The 24,974-nt window shown below is 41.3% G+C and overlaps 1 protein-coding gene across 3 annotated transcripts in view; it reads right to left on the bottom strand.

Annotated features, from left to right (window-relative positions):
- The window catches only part of TBCD (tubulin folding cofactor D), a 116,911-nt gene that overhangs the window by 47,126 nt on the left and 44,811 nt on the right, over positions 1 to 24,974 (bottom strand). For all 3 annotated transcript variants that reach the window (XM_065034601.1, XM_065034600.1, XM_065034602.1), the window contains 4 exons: positions 17,144 to 17,300; positions 10,635 to 10,692; positions 5,640 to 5,669; positions 2,312 to 2,397 (listed from right to left, as the gene is read on the bottom strand). In XM_065034601.1, coding sequence (XP_064890673.1) covers positions 2,312 to 2,397; positions 5,640 to 5,669; positions 10,635 to 10,692; positions 17,144 to 17,300 — 331 coding nt within the window. The remainder of the gene's footprint in view (positions 1 to 2,311; positions 2,398 to 5,639; positions 5,670 to 10,634; positions 10,693 to 17,143; positions 17,301 to 24,974) is intronic.

Here is a 24,974-nt window from a genome sequence, read left to right on the forward strand (position 1 = left end):
AACAAGACGGGTTCTCTTTTAGTGATTCTTCTTTCCGCTAAGTTCTTCTAGGTGCCTGTACTTTCCTGAGGTTTAGCCTGCATGTTTTCCCTAGGATGCTGTACTCGGGGCTGATAAGAGACCAACGGAACGCTGAAGAAGCTCGTGTTTAGATTTATTACTATGGTAGCTAAGAAAGACTGGTAAGTTTTCCCCCGTTCCGTTGTGAGAGGGGCGTGTTTGAGGAGGGCTGGATGGACCAGGTGACTAGAACTGACCAACGGAAGTATTCCATCCCATAACCGTCATACCCCCTATATAAGAGGGTGATCACAGGGTCACGCTCTCTTTGACCACGGCCGGCATCCAGAGAGGCCCCTGTCTGTCTGTCTGTCTGTCTGTGATCCCCAGCCCTCAGGCCCTGCATCCCGCACCCAGGCTCCGCTTTGCTGTGCAGTCCCGCCCGGGACTGCCGGTGCCTGCGCTGCAGCTGCTGGAGCCGCCAGCCCCGCAGCCCCAGCTCTGCTGCGCAGCGACGCAGCTCCGCACCAGCACTTGAGATTGGTTTTGTATATTTTGTATATATATTCTCTATTTAATAGTAGCATTACTAAAACCCTTTAAAACTCTCCAACTTGAAGTCTCTCTTCCTTTCCTCTTATCTTTCCGATCTAAAGGAAAGGGGTGGCGGGAAGTGAGGGGACAACAGGGAGTGTCTGCCACGGTTTATTGCCGCCTTGCCTTAAACCTTGACACATGCAACTAACTGCATAAGATTATAAAAAACTTAAAAATGTATTCCTTCTGTTGCACAATTTAAAGAAAGGCACAAGAATGGAAGAGTCCGCAGTAAAAATATTTTCACTTAGATAAGAAACACTCCTACAAAAACCCTGGAAATCATAATGAAAACAGTAAAAAGTAAACATTTGAAACAAATCATGAATTAACAATCCAGCTCTCAAAAAGTAAGGAGAACATAATTAAGTCTCCAAGCCAAAATTGTAGAAGAGAGAAAATAAAAACTGCTTTGTCGATTTTGAATATTTTCAATTTTCTACTGGTAAAAAAAGCCAGAGTTTCAACACTGTCCAGCTCCAGAGCAGCAGTGAATCCCGAGCCGATGTGTTTCCCCATCCAGCTCAGCAGGCGGGAGCTCGGGGGAAGAGCCGTGGGAGGGGGTGTGGACCCCAGACGGAACGACAGTAGGTGAAAGGTGTAGACATGCACAGGCTGGAATGATTATGCACTAAAGGGACAATATGGAGGTGGACAGATTAATGAAAATAACAGTCAAAGAAGAGGACAGAGGACTCCAGTGCAAATGATCTTAAAAAACTGCTCACTGGAAGTCACCAAGCTGATGACAGAGCGTAAACCGCCATACGCCTGCTTGCCGTTTCTCTTCCCCAAGAATATCACCTCTTCGAGCTTTTGGAACCTGTTGGCTTCTGAGCAACACGCAACTGCAGAGGGCAACTTATCAGAGCTATCTGAAAATGGTGTGAATCACCTGAGTAGGTGCCTGTCTCTGCTGGGGCTCTGGAGAGGTCGGACACCAGGCTAGACTGTCTGCCTTGGACAACTACAGAACGATCCAGCCCTCAGCCTTTTTCATCCTCTCATGAGGAAGGGCAACCTCATGTTCATTTTAGTCACCCTGCACACCCAGCTTGCCCCTGAATTCCCCTGACTTCAGCTTTACTGTATTTCAGATCGCTGCCCAGAAGAGAACACAGGGTTCCAAGACAAGCCACTGATTTATAACAGCACCACACCAGTTTTGGTATTTCCCTTCTTGTTCTTTGAAGTGTCCATACTGCAGAGATCACTTTGTGTTTTCAAACACTACTGTACATTCTAGTTAGATTTTCACTGAGATATCAATGAAAGATATAAGCACTCAAGTTAAAGGTCTAAGCACAGATCACAAATTCAACAATTTGTGCGAAGTACTTTTTTACGTGGGTATTGGGTTATTTTTTTACTCATACTGGAGTCTATCTGCCCTCAGAACAGCCTCTCCTTTTACTACAACTCTTCCAAATCTCTCAGTCTCCTCTAATCTTGACCAGCTTAGACAGTTTTGTGACATCTGCAAATACTGTCTCTTGGTTACTTCCTCCATGTAGACAAGGAAATCACAGTCCCATTTTCTCCATGTCTTAGGCATAATAAGCAGTTTGATGAAGAAATAAGAAAACCTGAATTTTAATTCATTCAAAAACAACAGTAATAAACATAATGTTCAGTAAGGTGAAACAATCATCAAATATTTCATTATGTAAAAGAGGTCTCTCATGTTTAGGACAACAAATGTTTGGAAACTTACCTTATAGTCAGATAACAGTTAACTCTGTTACCAACAGCAAAATAATCAGCTGCAGTTAGAATGTCTATGCCATGTGGAAAAGTGCCCTACAAACACCAAGGGAAAAATATTATTTGAAAATGTAAAATACTTTCCAATAGGCAACATTATTGAAAACAAATCTTCTTATATAAGCAATAGAATTCAGATATTCAGAATTTTGATTGGCTATGACTGATTTAATACAGTATTATGCAGCAGGGCTGTGTTTTGGAATGGAGGAGGCAGCATAGCTTCCACAAGCCATAATTAAGCACGAATGGAAAAGAGCCAACTGAAAGACACCACGCTCACTTACAAAAGGGACAATCATATGCTATTTAAGCAATAAGGCCATGTGGAAGTACAGGTTCTGGATATGATACAGTTTTGTTTGTTTACAGCTCACTCATTCCTTCCACATTAGGACACAGCCACGCAAAAATAGTAGAAAATATCTCTAGATCTAGGCCTGAATAATTAAATAAGTGTATATTGCAAGCAGTGGGAAGCTGTTAGTTTCTGTGGAGGTCTTACTCTGGGAAGTAAACTGCCAAAAGTCCAAAAAACCAAGGCCTGTAACCTGCCTGAACCAAAAACAGAGTAATTATGGCTTATCCTGCAAGCCCTGATAATGGTGGAATCAATGTACTCTCCAAAAGCCTAATGAAACACTGATTAGGGAGAAAAAGGCACACATGAGAAATATCTCAGTATGATTTACAGCCAAACAAGACAGCATACAATTTCATATATAAGAATGCATACTGGACATAAGGAAAATCCCAGCTAAACAATTTCGATTCTAGCTCCTAGTTGGAGCTTGCTGTTTATTAATTACTTGGCTGTAAGTGTGCCAGTTTGATGCCATCTCACCACAGGTCATGGCGCCACAGCGCATGGCAGCAGAATTGCCCACACCAGGTTCATGAGTACACAGGTCATGGCCAATGGGACAGACGGGTTTCAGATGAAAAGCTGATAGCTTCTATCAGAACACTCAAAACTTACGTCTCCAACATAAAAGTTTGTCTTATTAGAAGGATGTGTACTTCAGATGGAGAATATGTCTTAGCTCCTTCTAATTCCAAGAAAGGGTGTCTCTTTCAACATGTTACATCCAGGTAAAGTACTACACAGGGTGTATCCACTGATGAAGTAACCATTTTCCTAGGCAGTAAGGAATGGTTCAGCAGGTAAAACTTCTGAACTTCTATAGGAACCAACTGCAGACCGATACGGTTCTTCATGCCATGAGAACTTACTATTCTACCGCAAACTCCACTATAACACATTGTGTGTCCCACCAACATTGACAGCTTTGAATCTTGTGTCACAGCAGAATCAAGAAGCAAACTTTCTGTTTGCAAACTGACTTAAGAGTGTACTCGTCTGATTAAGAAACAAAAAACACAACACTTTTTGCTGCATTTCGACACCTGCAGCACCCAGGAGCCCTGTCTCCCCTGGAACTGAACTCGCAATAAGGTGTTTGCTTCATTCATCACCTCACTGAGCCAGTTGCTGAGTTGCTGTGTGGTGAGTAACCTCTCCAGGGCAGTAACTATAGGCCCAGGGAAGAATCACACTGGCGTCTACTTATCACAGACCGAGTTGGGTCAGGTCACCAGAAACATCAACCTCTTCCTCTGAGTCTTCTTGCACCCTTTCTCTGCTATTAACCTAATTCTGTGCAGCAATATGCACACCAGTTCTGGACACAATGCTTAATACCCACAGCTCTAAGGGAATAATATCCCAGCTCATAACACAGAGATCTTCAAGAACAACAGCAAGAAAAGCTAGGCAACATTTTAACAAAGATTCCTTAAAGAATGGCTTGCTGGTAACAAAATTTGCTTTAACCATGTTCACACACCCTGCTCTATCACAAAAATTCACTAACTGATCTATTTGCCACCCACTTTTTTTCCTCTAAGTTGTATATTCAACTCTATTAATTCCTGATGAGAAACCAGGAAACTTTGAAATCCAAGTCTTTACCCTATTAGCTTCTCCTGCAGGGCTGCAAATCAAAGTTGTTTGAGCATTTTAGCTACTTAAATGTTAGCAAGTTCATTGGAACCTACCACAATACTTTCCTTCAAAGCACTTAGAGAGCAGTGTAGGGGAAAGGGACCTGGGGGTCCTGGGGACAGCAGGGTGACCATGAGCCAGCACTGGGCCCTTGTGGCCAGGAAGCCAATGGTACCTGGGGTGGGTTAGAAGGGGGTGGTCAGTAGGTCAGAGAGGTTCTCCTGCCCCTCTGCTCTGCCCTGGGGAGACGACATCTGGAATATTGTGTCCAGTTGTGGCCCCTCAGTTCCAGCAGGACAGGGAACTGCTGGAGAGAGTCCAGCGCAGGGCAACAAAGATGCTGAAGGGAGTGGAGCATCTCCCGTGTGAGGAAAGGCTGAGGGAGCTGGGGCTCTGGAGCTGGACAAGAGGAGACTGAGGGGTGACCTCCTTAATGTTTACAGATATCTAAAGGGTGAGTGTCAGGAGGATGGAGCCAGGCTCTTCTCGGTGACAACCAATGATAGGACAAGGGGTAAGGGGTACAAACTGGAATACAAAAGGTTCCACTTAAATTTGAGAAGAAACTTCTTCTCAGTGAGGGTGGCAGAGCCTGGCCCAGGCTGCCCAGGGGGTTTGTGGAGTCTCCTTCTGTGCAGACATTCCAACCCGCCTGGACACCTTCCTGTGTAACCTCATCTGGGTGTTCCTGCTCCATGGGGGGATTGCACTGGATGAGCTTTCCAGGTCCCTTCCAATCCCTGACATTCTGGGATTCTGTGACTTGGGTACCTCCAAAAGTAACTGATTTCTCACAATATCTAGACGGTAGCATTACGGTACAACAGGCAAAACCACATATTGAGCTGAAGACTCTTCAGCCTCACTCATTGTTCTCTCACCATCCAAATGTGGTGCAACACACTTCAGCTGTTCTGTTAAAAACTAGAAAGTAAATGAAACAAAAGAATAACAAAAAAACCTGCACTTTTCCTGCTTTAAGAGCACTGCACTTTGAAGGGTATATAATGGCCATTGTACATTTTGCTTTTCAAAATTACTAAAAATTACCAGAAAGCTCATTTTCTTCCAAAACTAGAGCACTGAAATAAAGCTCACACCTCAGAAAACTATTCCACAAGAACCTGTTTGCTGATAACAGAAATAATTATTTTGTGACATCCTTTGACTCAATTTCTCTGAAGCCACAGCGTCTCATTTTGATTTTAGGTACTACACGTTTACAATAACCTCCAAGGCACTAATGAATGAAGATGCAGGGGAGTTACCATACCTGTCTCCCAACATTCTCCTGGAAGGCAGCCTAAGGAACAGAGAACAAACATACCAAAAACAAGTCAGGTTTGCTTTTTGATAAACACCAGATGATGAATTCAAAACACACAACAATATAAATGACCCATGGCTTTTCTTTTTTAAATAAAGTAAGCTTTGTCAGTAGAACAGGCCCACGGGGCTTTTTTGTTTCTGCGTCTCTATGTTCTGGTGTTCTTAAAGCTGTATGTTGCATGACAGCAGTTTAAGAATGCGAGTTTAATAAACTCGTCACACCCACAGGAGTGCTTTTGAGTAGCGACACAAGGCTTCGCATTGGAATTAAAAGTCAATACCTGCAGACAACAGAAATTGAGACAGCTCACTTGTGTCTGACTATTTCGATTCACTAATAGGCAAAATTTCATTCTTCGACAATGAAAACGTCACATAAAAATAATATTGAGAATGCAATACTTATTTGATAGACATCTGAAAGCAGGCTGAAACACCGAAATCGTGAAACTTGGAGACAAAATTAATTTCTTGTGTTTTCCATTCAATAAACCCAAAATCCTGCAAAATGCAACTAATACAACCATCAAGTTAATCTCTCTACTTGTATGGTATACAGCACAAAACCTATTTAACTCCCTACTTGAATTTTCTCCTCTCACAAAAGCCATGTTGTTGTTGTTGTTGTTCCTTAAAAGGACATAAAATCTCAAGTACTAATAAAAACTTCTGTAAACTCTAACTCTTTTCAGAGAGGAGGGGTCATCATTATCTGGACACATCTCTCAGGGAATGTCACTACATGTCACCTGCACACACAAACCTCCAGCGGTGGCCAGCACTTGTCACCTGACAGTTAACTGATATTTAACATACGGGGGGAAGTCCCAATCTTCTCTGAAAATGTCACAAGAACTTAGACAGACAGAGCTCCTGTATTTGCTCCATAAATACAGTACACATGTGGTAATCTCCCCGTAAAAACCAAAGGTTCAGTGAGCTCACCAAGGTCTCAGACTGTACCTATGGAGCAAGCCCTAATGAAGCCGGAGTCGCTGGGTGCATTTCTGAGGTTATGTCTGTTTGGGATAACGATTGCAGACTTGCCCGGGCTAGTTCAGCTCCCGCTCGCCGTGTATCCATCGCAGGACACGTAGCGCAGGCTGACTCCAAACCGCGTCCCCACCACCTCGGCGAGTTTCGGCGCCCACCTTGGCCTGCTCGCAGAGGCAGCCGCGCTGCCCCCGAGCTACCCGGTTTGGGATGGCCCGCGGCAGAGCCGTATGGGCCGCCCTGTGCCACGGCAGCTGCACAAATACACCCTTGGGCGATGCCGAACGAGCCTCCGGAGCAGCAGTGTGAGCTGCAGCAGCGCCCTGCGCTTGTTCATGCTGTACGGCCCGCATTCGGACAGGGGGGTTCATTCTGACCTCTCAGCCAGGATTTACGAGAACATCATTTCATGTCACCCAGCATCATTTATTTTGTACTTTCATGTTAGCTTTAGGTCCCCTTTTATGCTATTGAGACCCTTGTACTCAGCATAAGGTGGTTTGAGCAACTATCACATCCAAAGGATTTAATAGTTCAGTCACTGCACCACAATTTCTTTTTAAAATGTACTGCTCAGACACGTGTCTTACTGATACCAAATATTTAAAGCCCTTTTTCCTCCCTCTCCCCCCCCCACTTCTTTTTAAATCACAAACTTTGATACCCAAACAGCGTAAATCTGGTCTCAATGTTCTCCAAGTCATGATTTTTAAAACTATCAATATCAAGAGGAAAAAGCAATTCTCTTTAACACGTGAGAGCTGAATGGAGCCAAATTCAAGATCACTTATTCATGTGATTATTCCTTATAATGATTATTCATGAAAGAGTTGCAAAAGTCAGCTCAGAATGCTTCTGGAGCTTCAAAAGAAGAGCCTTGCTTTATTCTCTCTAACCTCAGGGTTCAAAATATCTCTATATGCTATTTCACTTTATTGGTGCTCTGCATTATAATATATTGCATATTGTAACAGATGGAAAATCCAGTAAAACATGTTGTTTATTTAAATATGTTTTTAACTGTAGTAATGATTGCAAATTATTAGGACTCCTAGGTATTTTTCTTCAAAACTGTAGTAATGCCCAGTAAACACAAAATATTTGTCTGCCTTTCTAAAATAAGAAAAATGTTGCAGTACTTTCATAACTATCCATCAAAACAGCGATTCCAAATTTTGACTAGATCCAAATTAGCATGTTATAATGAAAAAACATAATTAGACTGGAGATAACTGAACTGCAGAATACTTGATAGCTTGGTTTGAAGTACAAGAGGAAAGTCAGAAGAAAATACACTGTATTTGTACTCACTGGAAATACGGAAGCACAATCTTCACTAAGCTTCTAGCACTAGTGAATATATCTGGTTTAGCACCATATTTCATGGTCAAATTATCGGTTTATGTTTAAGCATAGAAACATAATGAAGATTATACAAGACAATCAGATGAAGGTGCTAAAGGTAAGCAGTACTCTGGTAGCGGCAATCATGTTAAAAAGAATTCTCCTCTTTATATATATTACCACTGATTCCTAGGACAATTCCTATAGAGCAAATAAATAATTCACTTCTCACCAGCTACACTCCTTCATGGTTTGTGCAGTTCTCAGGAAAGCAAAGCTACCTTTGTTTTCCTCTAAGGATTTCATTGGAATAAAGTGAGTTAAAGTATCCAAGAACAGCAAATTCTATGGTTTGTAATATTTAGGAGTTGAAGTTTGGGGGAAAATAGCATTGCTGCTATTCTTGAGTTGTACAGTATGTGAAGAATATGTTGTATCAGTACTCAGCGATCTACAGCATCGTCACTTCCATGCTTTGGCTTTAACCTATTTAGACAAAGTGATTTGTGATACGATTACACAAGCAACTGACTCACTTCCTCAGCAATTATGCTACAGCTTCATTCAACAGCTTAAACTCTCAAGCAGAGGTGTGGCTAGAAAAAATAAGGATGCTATCCAGGTATCCCTGAGGAATCCTTCTTATGTTATAAATGCATTAGCTTTCAAAATTTCAGTCAAAAATTAAGACAGACCTGTTAATTAATTTGCATGTTGCAAAGACTGCCTTTTTAAATAAAATACATTCACAGTGAAGTTTATTGTCATGAACAGAGACACCTGGCTCTTTGACAGACATTTTTTGGTCCCAGGTTTGAGATAATACAGTTATAGGGTGAGGTTTTTCACATTTGCATAAGATAATTTATCTGTTCAAACAGACAACTCATACTTCTTTTTTTAAGAAAGCAACTTTAATATATACAACACACTCCCTGACATTCTCATAAATAAGATTCTTCTCAAATCCTATAACCTCTCCTCCACTAATTCCTTTCTCTTAAGAATAATCACACATTCTTATAATTTCTCAACAGTGTCAATATTTTCTACAGAAAGGTCCCACAAAATATATTTCAGTGTCAGTCCTATTAAACAGTTAACAAGATCTGCCTAATGGATTTATCACTTTCTTTTGTAAAATTCCCAAACCTACAGAGAAAGTGTGGCAGAACGCAAACCCCCCTCTCGCCCCGTCCATCCTTCGATATGGAAGGAGCAGGCACATCTCCCTCTCTCTCTGCTGCTTGAGGCTGACAGCTGCTTTTGTTTGACCCCAGAGCCCCTGGCCAGGGCTGTTAAGAAGAGAGTGCCGAGGTGCCAGGGAGCCGCTGGGCACCCGCAGCCAGTGCGAGGGATGTTCGAAAGCTTCAGGGGAACCCCACAGCCAGTGTGGGGGTGCAGAGAAGCTTCTGGAATGCCTATAAAAAATGGGGTTCTCATCGAGGCTCCAACCCTTGTGCGCGACCTCTTGGAGTTACGAGCTGAGCTGCTGCCGCCAGGAGCCACTGAGCCCCCCACCCCGGGATGGAGACTCCACTTGCCTTGCTGCCACGTGAGTGAGTGAAATTTCTCCTCACAGGATTGCGAGTGTATCTACTTTCCGTGCACATTTGCACGTGTATTTATACTTTCCGTGCACATTTACACGCGTACTTTCCGTGCTCAATACAAGCACGTGTATAAATTATTTCCTTGCATAATCGTGAGTGTATTTTCCTCCCGTGCTTCCACATAAGCACGTGTAATATTCCGTGCACATTTGCACGTCTATTTCTCCTCGCAGGACTGCGAGTGTATTATACATTTACCCTTGCAGGATTGCGAGTGTACACTTCTCGTACTCAATATGAGTACATGTATCCCTTTAAAATAATCCCACACCGTGTTCTGGCAAGTGTGGACCCTTCCCGGACTCAGGGATTGCTCCGGTATTGTTTTTGGGGAAGCCACATGCATGCACACTGTGGACCTGCTGTTGTATTAGTTGCTGCCCCTTAGTAATTACCACAACTGATATCTGAACCTGTATTCAAGTCACTTTGGAGTGCTAAAACCCTGTTTCTCACCAGTTTAATAGAAGTTGGTTTGGACCCTGTTGTCCCTTAAACTGACCTCGGGGTGCCTCTGTGACAAAGGGTTTTGTAGAATTATTGAAAACACGCTGGGAGGGGAGATATTATTCTAGAAATTTTCAGCTTACCACAACTACAGAATAACAAGTTGATGGGCAACTAGAAAAGCATAAATTCACAAAACCTACCAGCTTGAAACCTACCAGTGTTTGTTTATTATTAATTACCCTTTTGTCTTTGATACCGTGAATAGTAAATGCTAAATAGCTCTTTCTCCAATACCTTATCTTAACCATCATGACAACAATACAGCAGATTGTGAACTGTGGCCATAAATCAAAATGTGGCTCTGTGGATCATATAATTTAAAATCTATATTCAAACTATACTTCTGAAGATTTAAAAAACTCACTTTTTTTTCTCAGAACACAATATATTGCAGTTGTATATACCTAATTCTACAAACAATTACATTATATTACAACAAAAAATAACAGAAACATATTATATGGAACGCGAGAACTTACAGAAGCCGCTCTTCTGCAATTAACATCACGATCAAATACTGCTGCAATAACCAGGGCACTGAGGAAATAAAATACTGAGTTTCAGTACCAAAAATATGAGAAGAAATGTTCAATGCTGTCATTTCAACATTTAAACTTCTAAGCAGAACACATAACATTTCCTCTAAGAAGCTTTTTATTTATAAATGTGAATCCAAACTAAAATTCAAGTTGAAATAACCACGTCCTTTCTTTAGTTTGCTGCGGACTTTCCATTGTCCGAATGGACAGCTGCCACCCTACTGTATCAAAGCAATTTAAGGAGTATGCAAGTATGTTTAACTGCAAAGAAAAATATTCTATTTTACATGTAGCAGGAATTTAAAGCTTGAACAGAGCTATCATCTCTAATGTGAGACCCACACGGTGCAGTTTTAAATTAAAACTTGGAAATACAGTTTCTCAATAGCCAAATGCACAGCAAGTCTTATGCAAGGCTTAAGCAAAACCGAAAGTTAAGCAATTGAAACTTGCAGCTCTCTCTACAAGAACAATCATATCCCGTAAGTAGCAAAAAATCAGAAAGCAATATGCCAGTCCTGCTAAAAAGTGACCTGCAAGATAAACGGTGAAGCTTTTTTTTGTAAGAGTGACCTGTAGACACAGAGGCATTATTATACAAAACTATTTCTTTGTGCATGAAGTCTGGTAACCCTGCACGGTTTAATTCTTCTCCCTCACAAAAACTGCTTTTAACAGATGTGCTACACAACAGAAGAGAAAGAATATATCCCAGGACATGAAGTCTACAGCTTTAGAAATCCACCTCCAGCATTCAATTAACTCCAGTGACAAATAAACATCACTTCAGGAGAATCATTTAAGCAGAAAATTATTCCTTTCAAACTCTGAAACTCTTCATTACATTACTTATTGACTCCAGGCAAAACAGGAAACAAATACTAGCTCAAAACTAAATCCACGATAGATTTGCTTCAGCATAAAGATATTAATTACACTGATAATATCAAACTTTCCTGGGTAGCAGCTATCAGTTTCCTACAGTGAAGAATACCGTGTTGTTAAAATTCACTGAAATGCATAATCAATGCTGCCTCTGTAATTTCAGTTTGTCTCCATCATTAAAACAAGAGACAGAAAGCAAGAATGAAAACAAACCCCCATAAATTGTTATGTTAACAGTTAATGCTTTCTTATTGCTACTGGCATGAGCAATTCCTCTCTGTGCCACAAAGACAGGAGGTGATTAGACGACAAAAGGAGGTCAGAGCCAAACAACAGCGACTGGAAGAGCCAGCGTTTAGGGAGCGTTCCATCAGGAAGCAGCGCACAGCTGGCTGCTGAGAGCGTGCTGCCTCACACACATCACCTCTGCTAATCTTCTTCTCTGGCTTACAAAGAAACTTAAAAATCATTTCTAAAGCACATTTAAGTAGTATATAGTTTTAATTTCAATACTGTTCTCTTCTGAGAAACAAACAAAAAAACCCAGCAAAAGAAACAAGTCTATAAGCAAAACCAGCAAAACAACATAATGTCTCTGTGACGCCACATGAGTTCTGTTCAGTGCTGTAAATGAATACCATGCTTAAGAAAAACAAAACACCCAGGAATTTTGTCATAGCCCCATTATATTAATAAATCATACCGTAGTCACTTAAGTTTAAAATAGTTCTGTTAAAAGCAATATCAAACTATACGACTAACTTTTTAAAGTTAATTCCTATTTGACAATGCAGGCACAGGCTGCCGTAACGCAGGGATTAGCAAGGAAAGCAACGTGCCTAAGATGAAACATGTCTAAGGTGTCTTCACCTGTCTGCTTTGTCGTGGGAGTTTATGTGATACTCCACCAGGATTTCCTAACATAAAGAAACTGTTTATGTCAAACAAAGTGGGATATTTTTTTTAAGCTAGTTAAAGAATCATGTCTTGACTTGCCTGAAAGGTACCACACCTGAGTACTAACAGGTAGAGCAAAGAATGGCTTTGCATCTCGCAGTCTCTATTGAACACCTTTTGTAGTTCCTTGAGGTATATTTAGCCTGCCTGCACGACAAGCAGTTAAGTGTGCAACAAACACCAACAGACTTCAAGAAGCAAGCTGCAATTCTATCAGTCCACTAATAGTTCTCCCTTTCTTTCCTATCCCTTCCCCTCTCCACCAAGTACTCACTGAACTGGCTTCAGGAAAAGTTAAAAGGACTCGAAGTGTCTCACATCCTCAGCCCAACACTGCTCTCATTTCCTTCCCCCGAGAAGGCAGAAGGAATCAGAGAGCAGAGGCCAGCAGGTGATAGACATCAGAACACAGAAATATCAGGTTACCCTCTCCTTAAAAGCACCAGCTGTACCAGACAATAAATCTGAATTTCCTTTATCACCTGTAGCAGGTACTTCTGGTCTATACTAGTGACAGGCAGCAAGAAGTTTATCCTCTTGCTAACCTCTGAGAATTTGCTACTGTTAATTCAAACATGCCACTCAAGCTGCAGGAAGAAGAAAAATGAACTCTCAAAACTCTTGCCCACTTGGTACAAACCCCAAATTTCCTTCCTGAACTCAAAAAAGGGAAAAGTCTAACTTGTAACAGGACAGCAAACCCTCCTCCCTACTGTACATTAGAGAAGGGGAGGCACAATGAGCATCACAAGGAAAACGGCTTTGAAAAGTCCAAGCAAGTTAAAGAAGGTGAGACCAGAGTCAGGCCTGAGCCTGTTGAGAGCTGGTACCCCAGTGGCCTCACAGTGAGCTGGATAATGAAAACAGAGCAAGGCTCGGTTGGTTTTTCTATTGCTAGCTTCTTTTTTCAAACTGAGAAGCTGCCCCATTCCCTTTATCACACACAGCTGTGCTGTGCTCAGCCACAGGGGCAAGGCAGGGGAAGGACACAGCAAAGGAGGCAGCTCCAACCAGCTCTGCGAGGGGAAAAAGCCCTTCAGCCTCAGCTTTAATTCCTCCTGCTGATCTAGGCAAGGAGAAGGTCTCCAGAACAGGAGAAATACGGTGACCATTCCCACTGTGCACTTCCACAGTCCCCCTAGCCCAGATCACACCAAGCTCTTATGCTTTCTGCTCACCACCCAATGTCCTGCAATCTTCAGCGTGTTACTTTCAGATGATGAAATTTAAATAAATACACATGTAGCAAAAAGCACAAAACCACTTAGGAGTTACGAATGCTGCTATTAAAAGAGAGAGAAAAAAAAAAGAAGGCATATGATGCCCCTGTGGGAATTAACTTTACACAAGTGCAAGACACAGTAGGCACACAACTCTCATCTGAAGGCAATATTCAAATACAGAAAAGAAAAAAAAGCTATTCTCAATATTTCGTCACGGTACAAGATGTAGCTCAAAGCAATGCTTCAGATTTCCCCAATTCTGCAGGACGCCCTTGCCCTGGAGCCAGCTACACCACTCACCCACAGCCACGCCTTCCTTTTTCTTTCCTCTTCAAAAACAAGGCAGCACCGCAGGGAAGACAAAGCCGCCCGCGCTCCTACACTGCGCGCTCTGCTCGTATTCCTGTTCTGCTGAACGGGAGACAGCAATTACATCCTTCTAAATAACGATTCATTTATTGATTACCCACACCACTGAGCGACAGAGAAATGAAACTACATTCCGACTGTGCAACAGTTCCCAATAGTTAGGATAGCCAGCAGCAATTTAATCACTATAATTGTATAATAGAGAAGTATGTTTTCCTTTTTGTTTAGGTTTTAAACAAAACTGCTCAGCTTCTTAGTGTGCACCTGCCACTTTACAGAAAGTAACTTCCACACCCAAGGGGGCAGGAATCAAATTACCCGTATTTCCAAGTTATTAAATTATGTTTGACTTTCCTCATAGGTTAGCTTAAAAAGAGAGAATGCGTGTAGAGACTGGGAGAGAAAAGGATCTCGGTCAAGTAATGATATGCTTGAATAGCAACTTCAGTCCCTGCAAGTATTTCAAAACGTAGTAAGGTTATCCTGCCAAAAAGTGAAGTTTCATTGACTTCACCAAGAATTTTCTTTTTGCGGTCCTGTAGTTTGAGCAGATCAGGGAAGGTTTTAGAAACCAGTTCAACTGGGCTTTAAAAACATAAATGAGCAAATGTAAGTGTATCTTGTTGAAATATGGATAGGGAAAAAATACAGATGTAAAACTAAGAGCAAGTACATCAGAAATACTCTTGGGTGAGTGTTTATAATAAGTGTTCTCTATATTTTTAATTTGTAATTTCAACATTCTGATAATTTCACCACTTAGAACATTCATGAGAAGGCTGCAAAGAAGCTGCTATCACTGAGTATAGAGACAGATATTGCTCTTAAAACATTGTCACAAACTGAAATTGTGTGAACTAAAAAAAATATTATTTTATGCAGTTTAAGGTGATTTTTTACAGTTAAAGTGAATTGTGTCCCTTGAGTGCAGAAACCACAGAAAACAATGTCTTTCTCTTACATGATGATGCAACTTAGCAGGCAAGAAAATGAAAAGAAAATCCCACCACGAGATCACCCCTCTGCTTTAATTCTTAACTCTGTCCCACCGTCTAAAAGGGTTGTGAGGCAGGACCCCACTGCAGCAGCACACACATTTTGGTACCCGAGTTTCCCAACAAGATGCACTAACGCGTGCCAAAGGCCATGCCACAGAGGACGCCAACACGGAGCAGTTCCCTGTTCAACTCAACACCACCTGGTTACTACCAGGGTGCTTACTCAGCCTTGCTTTTCCAGTCGGAGCGTAGCAACAGCTACTCCAAGGTCAGCGTTACCCGCGTTCCTCCAGCCAGTTCAACAGCACTGTTAGAGGCTGGGAATGAAGGACAAACCACTCGCCATTCACAGCACCAAACCAAAGCACATAGCCCAGATCCAATTGCTCGTGACTTTTTTTTAAGGAGGCAGTAATTTTCTTTTCAGTTAAACAATTTCTTATTTCTCTATAAGAAACTAATAGTTTGTATTCTTACACAGGCAGAGGGTTTTGCTGTGTAATTCAGCTCACAATGGATATTATGTACTCATCACAAGATGCTGAGTTCTGCATTTTTTAAGGGTAGCAACAATTTGCTTGTGGCTAGAGGTATGACTCTTCTTTAAGTAAAACAGTGACACACCTAAGGCTAGATTTAAAAAAAAGCTCTATGTAATTATCAGCTTGCTGACACAATAGGTGAAACTGTGTGTCATACTGTATTTGAATATTTTTTTTCACCATTTCTCTTTGGAGTGGCAATTTTACCTTCCACAGGTGATTACACTTAGAAAAGGTATGGCCAACATTACTACAAAGATTTTAAGTAAAGCCTTAATATTACATTAATACTTGCTAAAATACCATGTGGCTTTGTTATAAAACAAAGCATATTAAAACCACACCACCCTACAACCGATCATAAGCAATTCTCACTTCCCCCCCACCGTCCACCCTTGTGTTTCTCTGCACTCCACCAGCTTATTCCAAACAACTGCCACAGCCACAGTGCTAGTTGGTATTATTACCATAGGCAGAAGATATTTTCCTAAAAAGAAAAGAATTTGTGTTCAGAATAGTATGAAAGCTACAGGACAGGAGCTTCTTCAGAAACAGAACCTTCATACCTGTCCACAAGTTCCCAACACCAGCTTTGTGACAGTAAAACTAAATATCACAGATCACGCAAAATCAAAACAGTGAGCTTGTATCAAATGCATGGAGAACATTCTTTTGCACTATGGTAGGGTGAAAGAAGTAAAATAAATATATTGCTCAAATCATCATGAGCAGAAGAAAAATTCTGCTAAACAGAACAGAGCAGAATTCTGATGAATGGAACCCTTACACACTCACACTTGGGCTTTTCCAAGTTGCACAAGGAACAGGCTTGCCAGACCTCAGAAGAAACCTTAAAGTTGTTCAACTAAGAGTTCAACTCTGAGAAAAGATGCCTGAGTTGCCGCTATCCACTGTTGCAGTAAAAGTCTGCCAAAAACCTGTTAGAGACTACTTCTTTGCATTTGCAGTGCAAATCACCTTGAAATGTCGGCCAGCGTCCTGCCGACACAAAGACTAAATGCTAAAGAGAGAATCCCACAAGCAAACAGGAAGAAAAGCCCAAGAAGAAAGAATAAAAAGGTAGAACCAAGTTGTATCTGAAAAAATATCGTCAGTATTAAGTTAAAAGTTTCACCAATTCTAGTCCATAAATCAAGGAACTTTTAAAAATATTATCATAAATAAAAGTATCCATTCCTTGGCGAGCAATAATCAGAGATCAATTAATTTCATTCATGCTACACAGGACACAAAAGCTACTTTTTAAGCACGAAGGTATTAGCCCTAAATGGATGTATCACTTTTGGTCAATATCTAATTTTAAATATCTTAAAGACAGCATTAGATTCCTAGATTACTAACTTCCAGAAGATACAGAATTAGCCTACTGAATTAACTTCTAGCTCCTTCCTCATTTTCAGTACATTTAGAAAATTAACTGTAAATAGCTCATTTTTTTTATTGCCGCAACTTACCTTGAAATCTGGTGAATAAAAGGGATCAGTTCTGCAGGATCATAAGCGCGAGCGAAGGCCCAGCACACGTAGCACGCTGCGTCCCTCACGTTGGAACCCACGCTGCACGCCCCCCTCTTCTCGTCGTATGTCAGCGCTTTCAAAATGACAGGAACAACTGTCAAATTAAAAAAATGCACAAAAGCAACAATTAGGACCATAGAGCGAACTAAAAATAAAGGGTATAAGAGCATGCAGTGATCAGAGAAAAGACACAGGATGGGTTTGTGTGTTCTGAAACAAACGAAACGTGGCTCTTAGTATGTGCTAATTTTACAGAATCACAGAATCAAAGATGATGGAGAGTGGTCCAGCAATGACCTCAGCCAGCTCCCTCAGCACCCGCAGATGCATCAATTCTGACCCCTGGATTTATGGATGTCCAGATTGCCTAACTGCTCCCTAACCCAGTCCTCACCAACCCAGGCAAACTCCTCCATTGTCCTGCCCTCCTCTGGGGGCTCAGGGGTACGGGGCTCCTCAGGACAGCCTCCGGCAGAGCAGACAGAGACAAAGAAGGCATTCGGTAACTCTGCCTTCTCTGGATCTTCTGTCACCAGGGCACACACCTCGTTCATCAGTGGGCCTACATTGCCTCTGGTGTTAGTTTTATCTGCCACGTATTAGAAAAAGCTCTTCCTGTTGTCCTTGACCCCTCTCGCCAGGTTGAATTCTAAGGAGGCCTTAGCTTTCCTAGTTGCCTCCCTACACCCTCTGACAACAGCCTGATATTCTCCCCAAGTGGCCAGCCCCTCCTTCCATGATCTAGAAACTCTCCTCTTCCACTTGAGCATACCCAGCAGTTCCCTGTTTGAATTTGATTACAAAGAATAATTTTTATTTTAATACACCACTTTGTTGCTTTGTCAGTAGCAGTTTTTTCTATTCCATTCACATACAATCCAATGAGGATTAAAGTGAGCGGGTTACGTAAGAACTAACATTGATATCATTTATTACTCAGTGGTACATCTTCAGAAGTCAAAGTAATGTTGAAATCCAAAATTTGTAAGTGTCTAATTTTTAAAGTACTGGACTATAAATATCGCAGCAACATCTTTCACTAGAAAAATATTTCTTAAGAAAGACAGTATTGTAACTGCCATAAAATAAAAGAATCAGTATCCAACTATGAGAAAGCAACATTTATCATGGTAGAAGTGCTAATATAAAAAATTCTTAGTTAACAATGCTTGTGAATCATCCTTATACCAATCTTGGATGGGACTTAAGCACAGATTTTACATACTCTTAAATCAAAGTGACATGTTTGGCATCATTCTTACATTAAACAAATTACCTGTGATAATTTATTCCCCATAGAGCTGTTATTTTGAACAACTTCAACACAGTGTTTTAAGCTGGAAGCCATCAGCACTGCCAGACTGCACAGATCATGAGGACACAGTATGTATAAAACCACAATGTAACCTCAAAACACAAACCGGTGGGCTTTCCTCTCATTTCCGCTTAGAAATCCAAACCGACTGTGACCACTACATGCTGCTTCACCCACACAAAATGACCTAATGCAAGACCAGAAGCCTTTGACAAAGGAAAACAATATACAAAAAACATGGTAGTCTTCTTTTTTCCCTCTTACCAGTCATGTTAACTGTATCAATCTCTCCAGCATATCGGCTTTTGTTAGACAGTGAGGAAGTAAGATGGAGATGTTTGCATCTTAAACAGCAATACGGAACGATGCATTGCACTTCCAAACGGACTTAAAATGCACTTCTATTGGTTCTAACGCCCAAATTTGCAAATGCTGTCTTGTGATGCCTGGTAGAGATGAACAGCAAAAGCAGCTGATGGCCATCCTGGGAAGGAGCCTTTTATTTCTCTTATTTGGGCTGCTGCAGACAGGGAGGGACACTAAAACCAGGGACAACACTTAACAGAAACTAAACTAAACCCCAGACTACTAAAGTTACAGAGTAGTAAAGAAGAAGTAAAGGCAAAAGAAGATGCCAGAATCTTGTCACAAAGGCCTTATAACACAGGTACTGTTATTGTAAGGAATGACAAAAACAAGCTTGGGAAAACAAGTAGGTGAAGGATTTCACTTCCATGCTTATGGCCCCAGCAAAACTGCAGAAGTCAATACTTCTTTTCTACAGAAAAGCATTCTTCCAAAAACTCAATGAAGAATCATCTTACTTGGTTCTAGTAACATATTGCCACAGTTTAAGAAATACTATATGTATGCAAGGCTCCCCAGAGGGCTTTTTTGGTATCTGCAAATCCTAATATATAATTTGAACACACCTCTTTCTAGATAGCATTTCTTTAATAAATCAACTATGGAATCGTGTCTGTAGAAAAAACAGTCTCTAGAAAAAAAGATTCTCTTTCTTGTATTGAATATTCTTTCTTGCATTGAATTTATCAAACACATATATTTCCTTAGAAAATACTTGTCGAAAGGTGATCCCATTGACAAGAAATGGGATCACTGAACTGTATTTCATTAGCAAACTGTACCTCGATACACTTGAGTGGATGCAATCACAAAATAATTAAACTTCAGTGTACAGTTCATCACTGTGTGCCTGCTACTTTAAACAAAAAAATATGCACCACAACTGGAGAAGGGAAGTATTAAAATGCTGTTTGAATGCATTTTAAGCCTCTAAAGAACATAAAGCAGTAATCAGAAGGATGGACAAGATATGACTATTAGGAGAGCACGAACACAACATGGGACAAAAAGCAATTCCCATCCAGGAACAATGATATAGCAAAGATGGGCAGATACTTGGGCACTTCTCAGTTCCAAAAGGAACTGCAATAAAAATCTTCAAAAATGTTGACTAGCTTGTTTCGAAAAATGCTGCGTCAACTGATGAAAAAATGGAATTAGCTGGTTCTACAGGAACACTTAAAACAGTCGCCAAGGGCAATTTTGCAAAGCCGCTGCAGGTTTCCGTCAGCAGAGCGTGATCACTCTGGCTGCTGGGGCGCGCCCCCACCTCTGTGCGCTGAAGGAAACGTGGAAGACATGCAGTCCCTCACATTTGTATCGTCTGCATGAAAGAAAAACCACGTTTTTTCCATTCAAGGCATTGATTTCCCAAGTGGTAGGGACAATACAAATGGAACCGGGCTTATCAGGGTCAGTCTAAGACAGCAGTGATGCTGCCAGGGGTCTGTACCAGCAGACACGAAGGAGATGGCAGGACCAGCAGCACTACTGCTCTGAGCAGCTCAAGCTTTCCCCATTCCCTCACATGCAGCCTTTGGACTCACACCTCTTTGGAGTCCCGCTCGTGTGTCTGGGACTCCAGGCATTGCTGCTGCAAGAGGAACAACGTTGGTGGCAAGTCTGGAAAAAACGGGGATAATGAAAAGGAAGGAACCAAACGCGGACACTTAGGAGGAGGAAGGAAGAGGGAAAACAAGGTGAAGTATGCAGCAGTAAGGGCTAAGTAAATACAAATACAATGGCACCAATAAGGGAAATACTGATCTAGGGATCACCTGTTAAAGATTTCATGGTATCATTGGTCAAATATTTACTGGTGAACCGTGGACTATGGGAAATGCTGTATAAAAATCACCCCGACAAGTGTTTGCGTGTTTGAAAAAGTGGGTCCAGCATTAAGTTTCCTGTTGGTATACAAATGCAAAAGAAACACTACCAACAACTCCAGGTTTCACTTCATTCTTTACCCTAGAATTCTGCAAACAGGACGCGGGGTTTTTCCACGCTGGTTTCCTGCAGTGTCAGAAGGGCCCGGCTGAGGGAGGCCCGAGGGAGCAGTCCAAGCAAAACCCCCTGCAGTGTTTAGTCCACTGTCACTGAAATAGCTTAGAAAAGACCTTCCTAATCTACAGTTCATCAGACTCTGTGCTCGCATTATCTCATGTATAGTTTTCATCTTCAGTCTAAACACAAAATACTAAGTTAAATTTTATTGAACATTTTTATCCGATATAAACTGTTCACATTCATATTCTTCTACAGCGTTGATGAAGGGAGTGGAGCATCTCCCGTGTGAGGAAAGGCTGAGGGAGCTGGGGCTCTGGAGCTGGACAAGAGGAGACTGAGGGGTGACCTCATTCATGTTTACAGATATCTAAAGGGTGAGTGTCAGGAGGATGGAGCCAGGCTCTTCTCGGTGACAACCAGTGATAGGACAAGGGGTAATGGGTGCAAACTGGAACACAGGAGGTTCCACTTAAATATGAGAAGAAACTTCTTCATGGTGAGGGTGGCAGAGCCTGGCCCAGGCTGCCCAGGGAGGTTGTGGAGTCTCCTTCTGTGCAGACATTCCAACCCGCCTGGACACCTTCCTGTGTAACCTCATCTGGGTGTTCCTGCTCCATGGGGGGATTGCACTGGATGAGCTTTCCAGGTCCCTTCCAATCCCTGACATTCTGGGATTCTGTATTTTGCATCTGTTACGCAGTTTCGAGTCACCATTCAAACCGCCTCTCAAGCACTGTGTGGTCAGAGTGCTGCACTGTATTGCTTCAAATTTTCAGATTTAAAATCACGCCGAGTTCACACCTAAAATAACTTTATAAAACAAAACCACAACTTAAAAAAAATATTAAGCAAAAAAAAAACTTCCAAAAGAAACTTATTTTAGTTTGGAAGAGACAAATTTCTTTGTTCTTGAAATTATGAACATGCCTTTTTTATTTAAAAGTAGGAGGCTGGGAGATACAACAAGGAGAAGACCTAAATAGCTACTAAACTTTGAAAGTTAGCATTTTTTTCATAGATCAACATTAAAAGTTTCCAATTAAAATCAGAGGATAAGTAGTGTCCACTCTCAACCTAATTATTAAAGCAATATCCACCTGTTTAGGTCTGCGAACGCTCCAGAAAATACAGTCACCTTTCCCTGTAGCCTAGAGGTATTAATAAGCACCTGTTCCACTCCACCCTGCCTTACCTAACAACATAACTGCAGGTTGCAACACAGCTCTTTGCCCAAGCCTTGTGAAAATAAAGAAACAACTTCTGCCTTCAAAGCATTACAAACAACAGACTTGGGTTTTTTTTTCCTCGTACTGGAGACAGGTTGCATGGATATTTTGCTTTTTAAACACAGATTTTAGAGAGTCAGATGCTTAGCACCTTTAAGGTTAAGAAAACTTACGGAAGACATTGTATACTGAAAGGTCACATGTACATAAATAAAAACTGCGTCATACTATTCCTTTAAACACATACTGCACACAAACCTAGACTGTAACACATGCCATCAGGAGCCCCACGTTACTTTAACTTCTGATTGTCATTTTTTTAATTTATTCCAATGTTTATCATAGAAAACATACAAACACAGCAATTAAACAAACAAACAACACAAACCTGTTCCTTAGCCTTAGGTCTTGTCTCCACGAGAAAATTGCAAAATTCCATGTCAATGCTATTCCATTTAAAACAGACTTGATCACTGGAACTCAAGATAATTAAGAATTGTTTAAATTTTGTTGGAAACAGAAACATGCCACTCGTAAAACAGCTCAGGTCACCTTTTAGATCAGGCTTAAGTTTTGATATGGGCCACTTATGCAGGAGAAGTCTTCTCAATTCATAAGTAATATATTGCAAATATAGATTTATAAAATATAAGAAAAATACTACGATGCAATGGATGTGTGCTAGTGCTGAAGGAAGCACACACAACGTCACTGTAGGGTCAGCTAAAAATTAATGAATTATGAAGCTTAAACACAGCTATAAGTATCAACAGAAAGAATAATAACTTAATTCTTCACATTTTTCTTTAACAAAAGTAGCACATTGCATAAGTGTCCTTTAGTAGCTTCATCTTCTTTGTGAGCCTCGGGCATAAAAAAAAGAGTAAACAGCCATATCTCCAGTACGTCGGCTTCCCATGTTTTAAACAGCACACCTATCGCCAGCGTGCATATGCTAAAAAAAGAACTCTGCCTTTTCAACGTAAAGAATTTCAGACTTGAGACCACATGCTCTTACATGGCACTCTAACCTCTTTTAGAAAGAGGCAGGTCTTAATCGTAACTTCATTAGGGCTGTTATACTAATATTTCATGTATCAACACAGATGAAAACACAGATAATTTGGGGTTAGGCCCATGATCAGAAATAAATATTTGCCTAAAGTTCTGCCAAACGTTTATGATTTGTTTTCATTTTTCTATACAAGGCGTCTACTTCAGAATTTCCTCTTAAAGGACTATCTCATCCAGAGGATAAAATCTCCACTGAGGATCAGAACATGCATGTGCTGCTTTGTCTGTTGAAAAACCCCCAGTGTTCCAGTGAAATGCTCTAACACCGTAGGGCAACTGCCTGAAATGTGTCCCAGGCGGCCTCTCTCCTCTCATTCCTGCACTCCGGCTCGACCTCCGTAGGAGTTGTCCAGGAAAGAAGGGCAGAATTTCACCATTCATTCATTCGTTCATTCATTCATTCATCCTCACAAGAGATGTGAGAATTTAACAGCTCGAGCCTCTTAAGCTGCCATTGCTTTCTCACTATTCTTAACACTGACCCACACATAGAAGGCTGGATATATGCATATCCACAGACCAAATAAGCATTTTCTAACCCATGACTACGAAGGGCTGTGTCTGTCTGGCTGCAATCTCACTTCAGTCTCTCCCTATGTAATGAACTAAGAGAGCCTTTAATTATATAGTCACGTGATTTTTTTTTCCATGGACCTATCTCAGTGAGCACACAGGAAAGACCTGCTCCAGCAATGAATCACAGCTGGGCAGCAGAGGAGATTGTTGTCTGCGCTGCCGCCGAGGGAGGAAAACATGTAATGCAAAGCCTGGCTTTCAGGCGGAGGGAAGGGACTGCTGGTCGAGCTGGATGTTGCCCTAAAGAACTGCATTCTAACTACACCTCTGCCAAAGACTTACTGTTTGATACCAGTCATATAACTTAAATACAGTATTTAAAAGAAATGGACGCTAGCTCTCATTGCCCAGGTATCTGCTTCAATAAACTAATGGCAGGTTAGCAGGAGTGCTACAGCACTGAAATTAGTGCGAGCTTTTGAGCGTGGCAGGGGGCCAGGGAGGAAGCAGACATCTGGATTTTGGCCAGTCTATCTCAACATCATTCTGTAATGCAGCCATAAAAACTCAAAATCTTTAAGCCCAGCTACGTTGAAAGGTCTGCAGCTGACCTAAGTCAGTATTAATCCACCTTCTCTGAAACACAGAGCGCTGAATGTTTTGGGGATTCATCTGCCCACTCACGCCCAAGGCCATGCTAGAGACCTTCCTACAGGTTTACAGCTCAGAGCTCTTCCTTTAACTTCACCGATAGCAAACTGCAGTTCAAGGACATGAAAAAACAGGCTTATGAAAGAATCCTACTACGCAAATGAATTACTTACACTGAAGGAGTATAAAAATTTTGTAAACTTATAACACCACATGTCAGAAAAGAAAAATCACCAAAGAAACCCCAACCTTTAGGCTAAGGTTGTGCAATACTGAGATAAACCCTACGGTGAAAAAGCTGGAAGCAATTCATTGTCATTTATTCCCTGCTTAGTATTTATACCATTTCCCAGTTGTGCTGGGGGAGGGACCTTTCCTGTTACAGCTTCAGCTGTGACATCTATCCCTGCTCATACCTGCTGGCTAGAGAAAAGAAAATCTGCACTATTTCTAATGCTTCCTTGCTAATTTGAAAACTATTACAATGACATATGCATTAGAACTTTTTAAAATATTATCTTCAAGATCGTGCATCATTTTTAAAGTTCACCTGGGTGTTAGAGAACTAAGAAATTCTCCTGTAACCAGCCTTTCAGGTTTGGGTGTTCTC

The sequence above is a fragment of the Columba livia genome, chromosome 18, assembly GCF_036013475.1.
Source record: "Columba livia isolate bColLiv1 breed racing homer chromosome 18, bColLiv1.pat.W.v2, whole genome shotgun sequence".
NCBI lineage: Eukaryota > Metazoa > Chordata > Aves > Columbiformes > Columbidae > Columba > Columba livia.